At 39.2% G+C, this 12,739-nt stretch overlaps 1 protein-coding gene across 3 annotated transcripts in view; it reads left to right on the forward strand.

Annotated features, from left to right (window-relative positions):
• Nucleotides 1–3,028: 3,028 nt before the first annotated feature.
• CPEB4 (cytoplasmic polyadenylation element binding protein 4) overlaps nucleotides 3,029–12,739 on the forward strand; it is a 68,559-nt gene continuing 58,848 nt past the window's right edge. For all 3 annotated transcript variants that reach the window (XM_043488513.1, XM_043488514.1, XM_043488516.1), the window contains exon 1: nucleotides 3,029–5,581. In XM_043488513.1, the coding sequence (XP_043344448.1) occupies nucleotides 4,457–5,581 (1,125 nt within the window). In that variant the 5' untranslated portion in view covers nucleotides 3,029–4,456. The remainder of the gene's footprint in view (nucleotides 5,582–12,739) is intronic.

The following is a 12,739-nucleotide window of genomic DNA, read 5'->3' on the forward strand; positions in this document are numbered from 1 at the left end:
GTTTACACCACTTGTCAAGTTTAAAAGAGGCTGGTGAAGGAAATATTAGGGGGGGCTCTGAGTTTGGGTCTGGTTGACCTCAAACCCCAGAGGGGGTAGGGCCAGCAGAGTCCACTCACTAGCCTACAACATCTTGGAAAGTGTGTCGGCTCTCAATGGACAGGAATGGAGAGTTTGTTTTTTCAAGGTTTAATAAAAAATAATCTGGTAGCTCCTTAATGTTCAGGCACAGCTCCCTTTCTCTGCAACCTGAAAGCTTCCCAGTGAGCATGTTTCATGGGAGGGGCTCTCTTCTGCTAACAGAGTTTTCACGCCAGCACTCATCTGCAACTGTTGATCTCTTTGGAAATCCTAAATAGAGCTGCTGAATTGTTGTCATGGTTACCTGGGGCAGTTTCTGAGCCAGAATGTTCTCAAGGAAGGCAGCCCTGAGCTGGGTATCCTGGGTTTCTGAGTAGTCAACTGACTCAAGAGAATTGTTTCCCTCTTCCTTCTCCCATTCTCTTAATTTAATTGCTACCCAGAAGTCTGATGTCTACAGAGATCATCTTAGCTTCAGCCCAGCCCAAACCCTGATTTAGCTTTAAAAGATCAGGCTGACCAACCAGCATCCTGACTATGGCGCTGGTGTGCCTCCTCCCTCTACAAAGTGACCTATGTTCCTAGATTCACTCATGCATGCAGCTTCTGGGAAAAAGACACTAGTGAAGTAGTTCTCTAGGCTTAATATGTCAATAAGGAACTGACATTTTTGAAAACCTCCTATGAGCCCAGCACTTCACTTGTATCTCATGTAATTTACTACCTTCTAGCCAGAGAGGAACTATCATTCACATTTTATTGATAAGGAACCAGGGGCTTGTAGAGGTGATTCTTGCCCAGAGCTCTACAATTAGGCAGTAGATCTGGGATTCAAATAACCAGTTTGGTTCTAAAGATAATCCTCTTTCCTTCAAGCATGGCAGCCATTTCAGCCACTAAGAATTGGCAGCCCCAAAAGACTCTCAACCATCTACTGAACACTGAACATTCATTCATTCAATAAACATATTCTGAGTCAACTCTGTCCCAAATCCTCTGATGGCCATTAGTGACACACAGATAAATCAGACAAAATCTCTGCCTGTGAAAAAAAACTGACAACCAGCAGTAACTAAATGAGAAGAATCTACAAAATGCTACAGAAAGGAGAGTCAGGGAAACCATGCTGGAGGAAAAGACACCTAATTGAATCAGCTCAGTCTCAAAGTATGACCAGTTATGGGGAATAAAGAGCAGAGTAAGACCCAATCCCTAATACTCAAGGAACTCAAAGCAGAGTCACAAAGACTTATGTTCAGGACATAAGACAATAAATAAATAAATAAATAAATGAATAAAATCACTGATGAAGATCCCAAACAGGTGTTCTACATGGAAGTATGGGAGGATTGATAAACTGAGGCAGCAGAAGTTGGGGCCATTGAGGAAAGGCTAGGGAAAGGAAGTGGAAGTCATTTCTTCTTATGAGATCTTTCTTAAAAGTCTGTGATCTCTCTCCTTTTTACTCACTACTTTTGCCATAGTCACTTGTGGATTTACTCTGATTTCATTTTTCATTTTCTACTAAAGGAAAACACTCACTACTCAACATCTTTAGAACCTTCGCTGAGAGCGGGCTGTTAATATAGGTCCTGATGGTGGTCATAGTGGTGGGTATGTACAAATATGAACAAGACAAGGAACCCTTGAGTAGCAAATGAATAACCTAAATGATGAAAGTTTGAGAGACGTTAGCCCCAAACCAAATGGCAGACCTGAAAAGAGGATTCAGGAAGGATATCATTGTAGTTGGTTTGTTCACTCTTTTTTTCAGCATCCATTCGCTGATGATTCTTATCTATCAATACAAGGTCCTCTCCTCAAAGAGCCCACAGGTGACCACAGGTCCAGGAGACATAAGCAACCATTACAATAGAGGGTGACAAGCATGAGAAATATACTGGGCCATGGATATTCATTCAAGAGGGATTTCAGAAGACAGAATTGGTAGCTTTTGAACCGATTCCTAAAACTAAGTAAGAGTTTACCAGGTGGAGGAGAGAGGAAACGGAAGGTAAAAAGGAACTGAGATTATATTTGGAGGAGCTTGGTGTGGGGCGTTTGGAGGAGATGAGATGTTAAGATATACTGCCCCCAGAGTGCAAAACCCTTGAATATCAGGATAAAAAGTTTGGTCTTTTTCAAGGAGGTAGTGGGCAGTCGTAGAGAGAGCAGAACAGGTGAGGATCCTGGTTAAGATTCTTCGTTTTGGAAATGTTCCCCTAATAAGCGGGTAGGGTCCATTAGAGCGGATGGGAATAAGGAGGGCTCGGCCACGGACGCCTAAAGCAGCTGTATCTCTGTGCCTGAAACACTGCACCGGACGGGAGCCTAAACCAAGCAGGAGTGGGGGTGAGGGGATGGAAGGTGAAGGGAGAGTCCCGTTTAAGATCCACTTTCAGGACAAGGACATACGCAATTCTAGGCACCTTACAGCAGCTGGTAAAACCCGCCTCCTCTTCCAGATCCCTCTGGGGCGGAGCTCGAGCCAAAGCACGAGATGCCTGGGGAACCACGTTTACTCTGGGCAGTCCTCTCGTTCATCCGCGGTTTCATGGATAGCCACTCCGATCTCCTACTCCTGGGCTCTTTTCCACAGTGCTAGGGCAATCCGTTCTCTTCCGCGCGTCCCTGTACGCTCCTCCTGCAGAGCACGGTTAAGCGAAATAAACAGCGCAGTAGTCCTTTGCCCACACTAAAGATGGCGACTCGCTGGGCTCCCTCCGCGTAGTAGAGCGAGTTCCAGGCTCCAGGCCTCACTGGGCGAGGCGCAGACGGAAGGGGCGTCTCTCGACGTAACTTTTCGACCTTCCTGGGAGGGCACCTGGGTTATGGGCGTGGCCTTATCTGAATTCTAGCAGCTTATTGGCCTTTAGGCAGGTGGGCGGGGTGTCTACCCTAACCCACCCCTCCCTTTTCGAACCGGAAGTGTCTCTAGGTCTTTCCAGCTGGTTGTCATTTCACTCGGCTAGGTCCTGAGGAGAAGGACTCAGCCGCGGCTGCTGGACCCGGGCACCGGGAGGCGGCGGCGGCGGCAGCGGCAGCAGCAGCAGCAGCGGCGGCGACAGCAGAAGAGGAAGAGGAGGAAGAAGGAGAGAAGAAGAAGAGCCAGGCGGAGTTCGCAACTACGACAGTGGGGACTGCGGGACCGGGGTAAAGCAGCGGCGACGACGACGGCCCAGCAACCGTGAGGAGAAACAAAAGCCTTCTAAATTATAGTTTTTAAAAAAATCTGGGGGCAAAAAGAGAAAGAGCAAAGGGGGGAAGCCCTTCTCTTTTAGAACAACTAAGCTAGTGGGGTTTCCTTTTTTTCCCCCTCCCCCCCCCCCCCCCCGCACCCCCCTCCCCCCTCCCCCCCGCGGAGAATCGAACTGAGAGAACTGAACAAACCGCCCCTGGGTCCCATGAGGGAAAAAAACCCCGGAGCCGCAGAGAGGGGAAGAGGCCGAAACCGCAGGACCTTCCAGGTCGCCCCCTTGGTCCCCGCACCCCCGGGCCGCCAGCTTGTCCTCGTCGAGTCTCCCTAATCCATCCTGATCGCGACACCCCCACGAGGGAGAAACGGGTGTGTTTCCAAACCATTTCATGGGGGAGAGGAGGCCAGGGGGAGCCCAGGAACAGCGACCGCAGCAAGATCTGCACCCAGAGCTTCAGGAACAGCCCCAGAGGCCAAAACTGCACCCCGTGAAAGAGCAGAAACAGGACCAGGAAGAGCAGAAACCTCCCTGCAGTCATCTTTCCATTAGTCAATGCTGATTTCCTCTCCCGCAACCAGGAATTTGCCCCCTATCCCAGATAACCTAATATAATCTATATATATAAATATATAATATATAATGTTCTTAAATTATTCCTGATTTTTTTTAACCAAGCTGCCAAGAAAAGAACCTATTCTCCTCTTAGCCCTATTCTAATTTTTATGTGAGTGAATCTAAACTGCTGAAGAAGACCATATGTGATTGTTAAATTATATATATATATATTTTTACTCCTCGCAATGCTTATTCTTCTACATCCATAGATGCTTGAGAAGCTGTGTTTTTGTCATTCATGTACGTTTTCCTTTGGAAAAAGAAAGCGCCTATTTTACTAACCAAAGACTTGATTTTTACCCTCTTCGTTTTTATTCCCTCCTAGAAATAAGCCTAGTTGAATTCATGTCAGTGTTTTAAGATTTTTTTTTTTTAGTTTTTTTTTTTTCTTTCAGAGACCAGAATTCCAAATCTGAACTATTTAGGGTGATAAGCTGCATCTTTGAGCTAGCTAAAATAAGACGTTTCAAACAAGCAACTTAACATTTGGAGTAGAGGATACAAAGGCTTGAGATACCAGGTTGTTGTTTTTTATCTTAAGATTCTGAGCCTAAAAATAATAAATGGGGGATTACGGGTTTGGAGTGCTAGTGCAAAGCAATACTGGGAATAAATCTGCTTTTCCAGTCAGATTCCATCCACATCTGCAGCCTCCACACCATCACCAAAATGCCACCCCCAGCCCTGCTGCTTTTATAAATAATAACACAGCTGCCAATGGCAGCAGTGCCGGGTCAGCTTGGCTGTTTCCTGCTCCGGCTACCCATAACATTCAGGATGAGATCTTGGGATCAGAAAAAGCGAAAAGTCAGCAACAGGAACCGCAAGACCCTTTGGAAAAGCAGCAGCTCTCCCCCAGTCCAGGTCAGGAAGCTGGAATACTGCCTGAAACTGAGAAGGCTAAACCTGAAGAAAATCAAGGGGACAATTCTTCAGAAAATGGCAACGGGAAGGAGAAAATAAGAATCGAATCACCAGTGTTGACAGGGTTTGATTATCAAGAAGCCACGGGGCTAGGTACTTCGACCCAACCCTTGACATCAAGCGCATCGTCTCTCACTGGTTTCAGTAACTGGTCAGCAGCGATAGCGCCTTCCTCCTCTACAATCATCAATGAAGATGCAAGTTTCTTTCACCAGGGAGGGGTCCCAGCTGCTTCGGCTAATAACGGTGCTCTGTTGTTTCAAAATTTCCCCCATCATGTCAGCCCTGGCTTCGGAGGCAGCTTCTCTCCTCAAATTGGGCCTCTCTCACAGCACCACCCTCATCACCCTCATTTCCAGCATCATCACAGCCAGCATCAGCAGCAAAGGAGGTCTCCTGCCAGTCCCCATCCCCCACCTTTCACACATAGAAATGCTGCTTTTAACCAGCTGCCTCATTTGGCGAATAATCTTAGCAAGCCCCCTTCTCCGTGGAGCAGTTACCAGAGTCCCTCTCCTACACCGTCTTCTTCCTGGAGCCCAGGAGGTGGTGGATATGGTGGCTGGGGAGGGTCCCAAGGCCGGGATCACCGTAGAGGGCTGAACGGAGGAATAACGCCCCTGAACTCCATCTCGCCTTTGAAGAAGAATTTTGCAAGCAATCATATTCAGCTCCAGAAGTATGCTCGCCCCAGCTCTGCCTTTGCTCCTAAATCCTGGATGGAAGATAGCTTGAACAGGGCTGACAACATTTTTCCTTTTCCGGTAAGATTATGTTCCATTAATAGATTAAGGTGAAATAAGGAAACGGCATGGTGTAATATCTATGTAACTAAGAGAGTTTGAATTGTCTGTATTCATATCAGAGCTCTTCTTAGAAAAAGAGTTCATTGTCAGACATTATTTTGGCAGGAGAGCAGTGTAATTTGGAACAAAATATTCAGCTGTTCTTTTTTTGTAATTTTCTAATTGTTATCTTTCCATAGATAACCATATAAATTAGCATAATTGTGAATACCAGGTAGTTAGTGATGTCATGATTATTAACTGCAGTACCTTTCTAGCCTGACAAGAAAATCGTGGTAGGTTTTTTCCTACTTATTTAAGTGAGAATAAATAATGTAGATATAAATATATTTCGTTATGGAAACTGATTAGCATTTTCTGCCCATATGCATAACTATATACCCTCCCAAATTTATTTTTCACCACTGTAAGGTAGTGATTCGCTGAAAACCAACTACTGAAATACAGTTTTCTTTCTGCTCATATTTTAAACCCGAAACCTCTCTGAACCATGCAGTCTGAACAGTTTGCATTCATCAATTTGGAAATTCCTATTAAACATTTTTTTGCAAATTCTGGCTTGCCTTGTGTCAGTAAGGACTGCTAGAGAAATGATGTAAATATTTTCTTGATCCCCAATTATTTTTGAATACTATGAAACTGTTGGTCTCTTTTATGATGCCTTTTCACCCATTTGTTTATTTCCCAGTGTTAACACTAGGGGTGTAGATAATTAAACCATTCCTAAAAATAGGTCCAGACAAAGATTACTTGTCTTTTTTGCCACCAGTGTATTCTTATTCTCCAAGAGTCACATTGTTTGATGTTTTTGAATTAATGAGCAGCCAGTCTAGTTGATAGATATAATATAAAGGGAATTTCAGAGTTGATTGAGCATCAGATGCCCTACTAAATTTGTTTTCTTTGGGGGTATGATAATTTATAAGTGTTTAGGAAATTTATATGAATCAGTCCTCACAATGAACCCCACAAGGAAAGTTCTATTATTACCCCCATTTTAGAGATGAGAAAATCGAGCATCAGCAAGATATAATAACTTGCCAAAAAGCACACAGCTGATGTACTAGGCTAAAAAGCAAGGATTAAAACATACTGTGCTATATCTTAAAAGTTATTTTAGAGATCTTTCTGCAAAGGCTAAAACAGATTTCAAAATAGTTGTACTGTATCCAGACATGATGTCAGCACAAGTGGAGTTATCTGTTTTAATTAATAATTTGCTCAGAGGGAGGGAAATTTGCTAAGAGAACTCTGTGTCATTCCCAGGAATTAAATATCCATTCTCTAAGGATTCAGGTATAATAGTTAGGATGTATCAAAATATTTGGTGAAACCTGTTTTTAAATTTTTTTTTTAGTATTTTTTTTGCCCAGGTTGAAAAAAGATGTTGGCTTTTGTTTTTAGAAAGGGTTTTCACTCAAACTGAAGAGAGCAATTTTCATGCTCTAGTGATCAGGTAAAAGGCTGTTTAATACATTGGCAATTCCATGAAGTCTGTTTTTAAAAAGTTGGTTTTGATAGTCCTTTGAACATAAATTTAAGGGAAGTTTAATGCAAAGGTAACTTTTGCAAATTATTCATATATTCCAAATTAAAAATCCAAGATGGCATTCTCAACATTTTAACTGGGTTAAGCTCACAATTGAAAATACTTTTCTTTTTTATTTTGCTACTAATCAAGTGACAGAATGGATTTGTGTGACTGCATAGTTTGTTTTCCATTCTCAGTTTACTGACTTTTGATAAAGATTTGCTTTGGGAAATTAATTTCAAAAAGTGACTAAATTATACATATATACACATTATTAATATTTTTATGGGGCTGATGAGATGTGTTTAACATGTGAGATTTTTTTCAGTCAGATGATTTCTTAAGAGATTAAGCTGATGTATGAAATAATAATGTAGTAGACTAAGATTGATACTAAAAGATATTGTTAGAAACCAGCTCTTGCCTTAGAATTGTCTGTTATGCTGAGGGTGGAAAAAACGATGAGTCAATATACCTGGTTCAAATATGGTAGGATTAGGAACTAAGTTGTTGATTTCTGTATACCATTCCCACCATTTTTAGGAGAATGTGTGTGTGTATTTCTGTGTGTGAGAGAAGAGAAGAGAGAGAGAGAGATTGGGAGTTGGGGAGCTGAGAGAAGGGTGATTTGAAAGTCGCAATAAATATAAGTGATCTGAAAAAATTCTTTATGAAAAAAATTCCTAATTGAGTTTTGAAAATATAAGAAATTAGTAAACTGAGTACTTTGGTGCTTACTTGTATGTGTGTGTGTGTGTGTTTAAAGAATTATTCTTTAGAAAAAATTTTTGGCTAAAAAAAATGCCATTTTGAGTTGGTATGAATTACTTGGTTAAATTTGATATGAAAATATTTGAAGGAACATTTCTTTGACTGGGAGCTCAGACACCTAGTTTGTGGTCTTCGCCCTGTCAAAGTCATAGCATCTGGGGGCCTCAGTTGCTTCATAAAATTGGCATGGGGGGTGACCTAGGTGATTTCTAAGTTCCTTTTGATCCTAAAGCAAGCTACTGTGAAATTTAAATTGCTGCACTCGCAGTCCATACTTTTTTCTAAACACTGCTATCTTATTTAACTTTATTAACTTAAACTATTAATTTTAGGAAAGATGTTTTAGACATTAGTAGTTCAATTTCAATTGCTATTAAAAAGAATTCCTTAGTTGTTACAGAGAGATCTTAAAATTTACTACAGAAATTACAGGATAGAATTTACATGGTTATATTATAATATTGGTATTCAAAGTCTAGCATGGAATTATTATATTAAAAGGAAATAATTTACCTGAAATGTAACTAATACTGGGCAATGTTTATTTTATTTTGAAATAAATCAGAATGGTTTTTACATTTGTTTAACACAGGTTTGGCCACATACAGTGAATTAAAATTCATTATGACATTTTAAATTAATTTTTTTTGGCCAGTCTTAATCTTCTCTTTTATCCATGTTTATGGAACCAGGAACAAAGATTGAAAATATTGAATTATCTTCTAAATAAGTGATATGACAGGCATTATATCTTGGCATTTTCTTTGTATTAGTATATGTGCTGCCGAAGCAAGTTAAAGTTCTCATTACGTGAATTCAGATAACATGCCTCAAATCCAGTTTTCAGATAACTAATGTATATTTAATAATTGCCTGCTTATGATAATCTGTTTTCACATGTATTAATTCATTTCACTCAATCCCATGAAGTAAATATTATTGTTATTATTACTATTCACACGTGAGATTAGGCTTTTAACCGTTATACTACAGTATCTTTTCACATAGATATGATGCAGATGAGGAGTTGGGGGTGGGGGTAAGAAATGCCTGCCAGAAGCATGTAGGTAAGAAGAAAATTTTTACAGTGAATAATTGATACCTGGTGTTCAAAAGCTAATTATAAAGTTTTGAAAGTGGAAAGTAGTAGAATATATTTGTCAACTTCAAAATATTAAACTTAGATAATAGCCCTCAAATGAGTATTTTTTTGGTTTTAGTACATGCTAGATATCAGACACTGAGCTAGGTGCTTTCATATTTGTTATCTCACTTCCTAGATAGGATTTTTCAACCCTATGAGGTTTAGTTTTATTGTCTTAATTTCAAAATGAAGAAACAAGGTCCATATCTTGTGACTAAAGGCATGATTTGACCCTTACTTCAAGAGGAAAAGAATCCTACCTGTCCTGCCGAACACATCCTGGAATCCTGATGTGCAAACCAAATAATGTATTGGGCACCTGCCAATAATTATATTTGAATATAGCACGTTTTTGGAGGGGTGCCTAGATCTTCTGTCCTTACAGGAAGTAAATGAAAATTGTGTGCTATAGATTCTAGTATTCTGTTATATTTAGCTCAGTTATGCCCGCATCTCTATTAGCTAAGAACCAAGAAGTAGGCCAAAAAAGAAAAAGAAAACAAAAAGAAAGAGGGGAGACAAAATCTGTCACAAAGATTGTCTTAAAGCTGGGTTGTTAGGGAGACATTTTAGGATTTAGAGTCCATTTGCTTTGGTCACCATGAATTTGTTAAGTTGTCTTAACCAGGCAAAATAATTCATGTCACTTTAATAACTCTCCTTGTGTTGTCAATTTATTGATCTACAAAATTCTACATGGCATCTTATATTTGAAAACAAAGTTACTGCATTGCTTTATGTTCAAAAGTCATAGTGAATTATTAAAATTATCTAAAGTGCAACTTTATTACATTACATTTTTTTACCATGTAGTCCCAAGAGAGAACTTTGCATAGGAAACATTTTCTTTGACTTATTATGTTTATTTATATTAGAAGAGGGGAAACTCATTATTTTTAACTGTAAAGCATGGGTTAGATGGTTCTGGCTCCAGCAGAATTGATATATTGGGAAAACTTTGGGAAAAATCTACCAGATACAATTTTACTCCTTTTTGTAGAAAGCCTTTTAACTAGGTTTAATTGCTTTTATGATGAAATCAAAACTTGGGCAGGGTAGTTTTGAAATTTTTTATTTTCTGTTGTGTCTTCAGAAAAGCCGTGGAATATGATCAACACACTGTTCAACATCTTTCAGGAAATGCCTGTTTATTGCAAGCCTAGTGAATGTGGTTGTGTTGCTAGTTGCAGTTGGAAAGATGCTGTTAGTTTATGAGTTTATGCTTTTGAGAATAGTTTTTGTTGGTATTCGTAAGAAAGAAATGGAAAAGTAGGTTTAAAGTTAACATATGCCTGTTTTGAATTTTGCAGTCTAAATTTATTTTCCGTATGACTTTTCTCTCTCTTGCTATAAGGAAAATAAGCTTGAAGTACCATTATCACATTTTTTTCAGCACTACGTTGTACTTTAGTTTTTGGTCCCAACATAGATAGTATATATAATGCATTTCTCAGGGAGCTTGTAACATGAGCATTCATTTTAACTTTTCCTGACAGAAGTCATTTTATGTTGTTCAGAGAAAATTGTTCTTGCAGAAATTAAAGTGTATTTTTGCCATGATACATTTATAGTAAAGTATCATTTTTTAGAAGGAGTTTATAATATTATAATACTTTATAAAGTTAGAAGGAGTTCCACTTTCAAGTTTTTAGAAAATTCTTAGTATATGGAAATATATAGGTATAGATCCTATTTTTAATCAGTTTCTAATTACTGAGAAAGGCCATCGTGTGAGGCCAAAAATACAGTATACTCAAGCACAGGTCCTGAATCCAAACAGACTTAAATTTGACTCTGATCTCTATTTAGCTTGACCTTGAGCAAGTCACTTAAATTTGGGAAGACAGTACCTCATCAAGATATTAGTACCTATAAGTGAAGGGTTATTGTGAGGTACTTTATGTGGCCATATTAAGTAGCTTAGATTTTTTTTGTTTAATTTAAAATAAAATTAAAATTTCTAATATTGAGTACAATCTTGAAATTAAAGTAATTAGAAAAAGCTTCAGTATCTATGACAGATTTTTGAGCAGTTCTTAGTATTGTATCTTATCATACATTCTACACTTCTCAGAATACGTCTTTTTTTTCCTTTTTTTTTTGGCCATGCCACCTGGCATGCAAGAACTTCATTCCCTGAACAGGGATCAAACCATGCCTCCTACAATGGAAGGGAAGAATCCTAACTACTGAACTGTCAGGAAATTTCATCAGAATACTCCTTTAAATAAGCTAGATGCAACCCAGGGCAGATAAAACATTTAGCAGAATTGTCAGTTTCTTTGAAGAGTTTAAAATTGTTTATGTACTTAAACTTTTGTTAGCAATAGCAGTCTGCATCTTTCAGTAGTCTAAAAGATTTTGCCTATTTTTAAGAAATTTACAACATTTGGTTGTTTTTGTATACATTAAAGGAGACTGTACTTTGATGGGGTTGGTTAAAAGACAGGAAAGGCACCATAGATTTAAATTGGATATGTTTTAACTTTTATCCTGAAATTAAGTTTTTTTAATATATATTTTAATTAATTTGTATAATGGGCTTCCCTGGTGGCTCAGCTGGTGAAGAATCTACCTGTGATGCAGGAGACCTGGGTTTGATCCTTGGTTTGGGAAAATATCCTGGAGGAGGGGAAGACTACCCACTCCAGTATTCTGGTCTGGAGTATTTCATGGAGTGTATAGCCTGTGGGGTCACAAAATGTCAGATGTAACTGAGCAAATATAACACATTTGTTGAGAACTTTCTATGTTATGAGCTAGGCACAGGACTGGATATCTCATAAAAATGGTTTCGATTTGATTTGTAATTATTTCTGATCTGTTCTAATCTTTTAATGATACTAAACCTGATTTTTTTCTCATTATAAAAATATTAACAACTAGCCCAATAGTCATATATATTTCATCTTAATCCATGGGTTGTTTAAACTCTAAGGAAAACTAACAGGTTAAGCTTTAGGTATAGCAGAAACAAGGTATAAAGGGCATTTTAAAATATTTTATTAATGGTTACATTTATAAATATACACTTATTACACATGTGCTTTTTTAAAATTCTGTGACAAACTGGTACCACAAAAGGCAAACTTTAACCTGTGAGTCACAGAATTCAGGTCTCATTATATGTCAAGGACCACTCACAGGTCCTCTCTCATGTTTGTAAACTGAATTTTTAAAGTGTAAAGTCTTAAGCTAAACACTTATTTTTCCTATTGTAGAATATTTAGATTGGGCAGTTACTGTTTGCTGAATAGTTGCCAGGTATATCCCAACCAGGCTTTCCTGGTGGCTCAGTTGGTAAAGAAAAGCACCTGCGATGCAGAAGACATAGATTTGACCCCTGGGGCGGGAAGATCCGCTGGAGAAGGGAAGGGCAACCCACTCCAATATTCTTGCCTGGAGAATCCCATGGACAGAGAAACCTGGTGGGCTACAGTCCGTGGGGTCACAAAGAGTCGGACATGGCTGAATGACTCTCTCTCTCACACACACACACATCCCAATCATTGTTTTCTTGCAGATCTATAGTGAGTTATAGTTAATCCCTCAGTATTATACGTTTTAAAGCCATGTTTGTATTTACATATTATGTAGCATGTGCTGTGCTGTGCTTAGTCGCTCTGTCGTGTCCAACTCTTGTGACCCCATGGACTGTCGCCTGCCAGGC

This window comes from Cervus canadensis, chromosome 16, assembly GCF_019320065.1.
Source record: "Cervus canadensis isolate Bull #8, Minnesota chromosome 16, ASM1932006v1, whole genome shotgun sequence".
Taxonomy (NCBI): domain Eukaryota; kingdom Metazoa; phylum Chordata; class Mammalia; order Artiodactyla; family Cervidae; genus Cervus; species Cervus canadensis.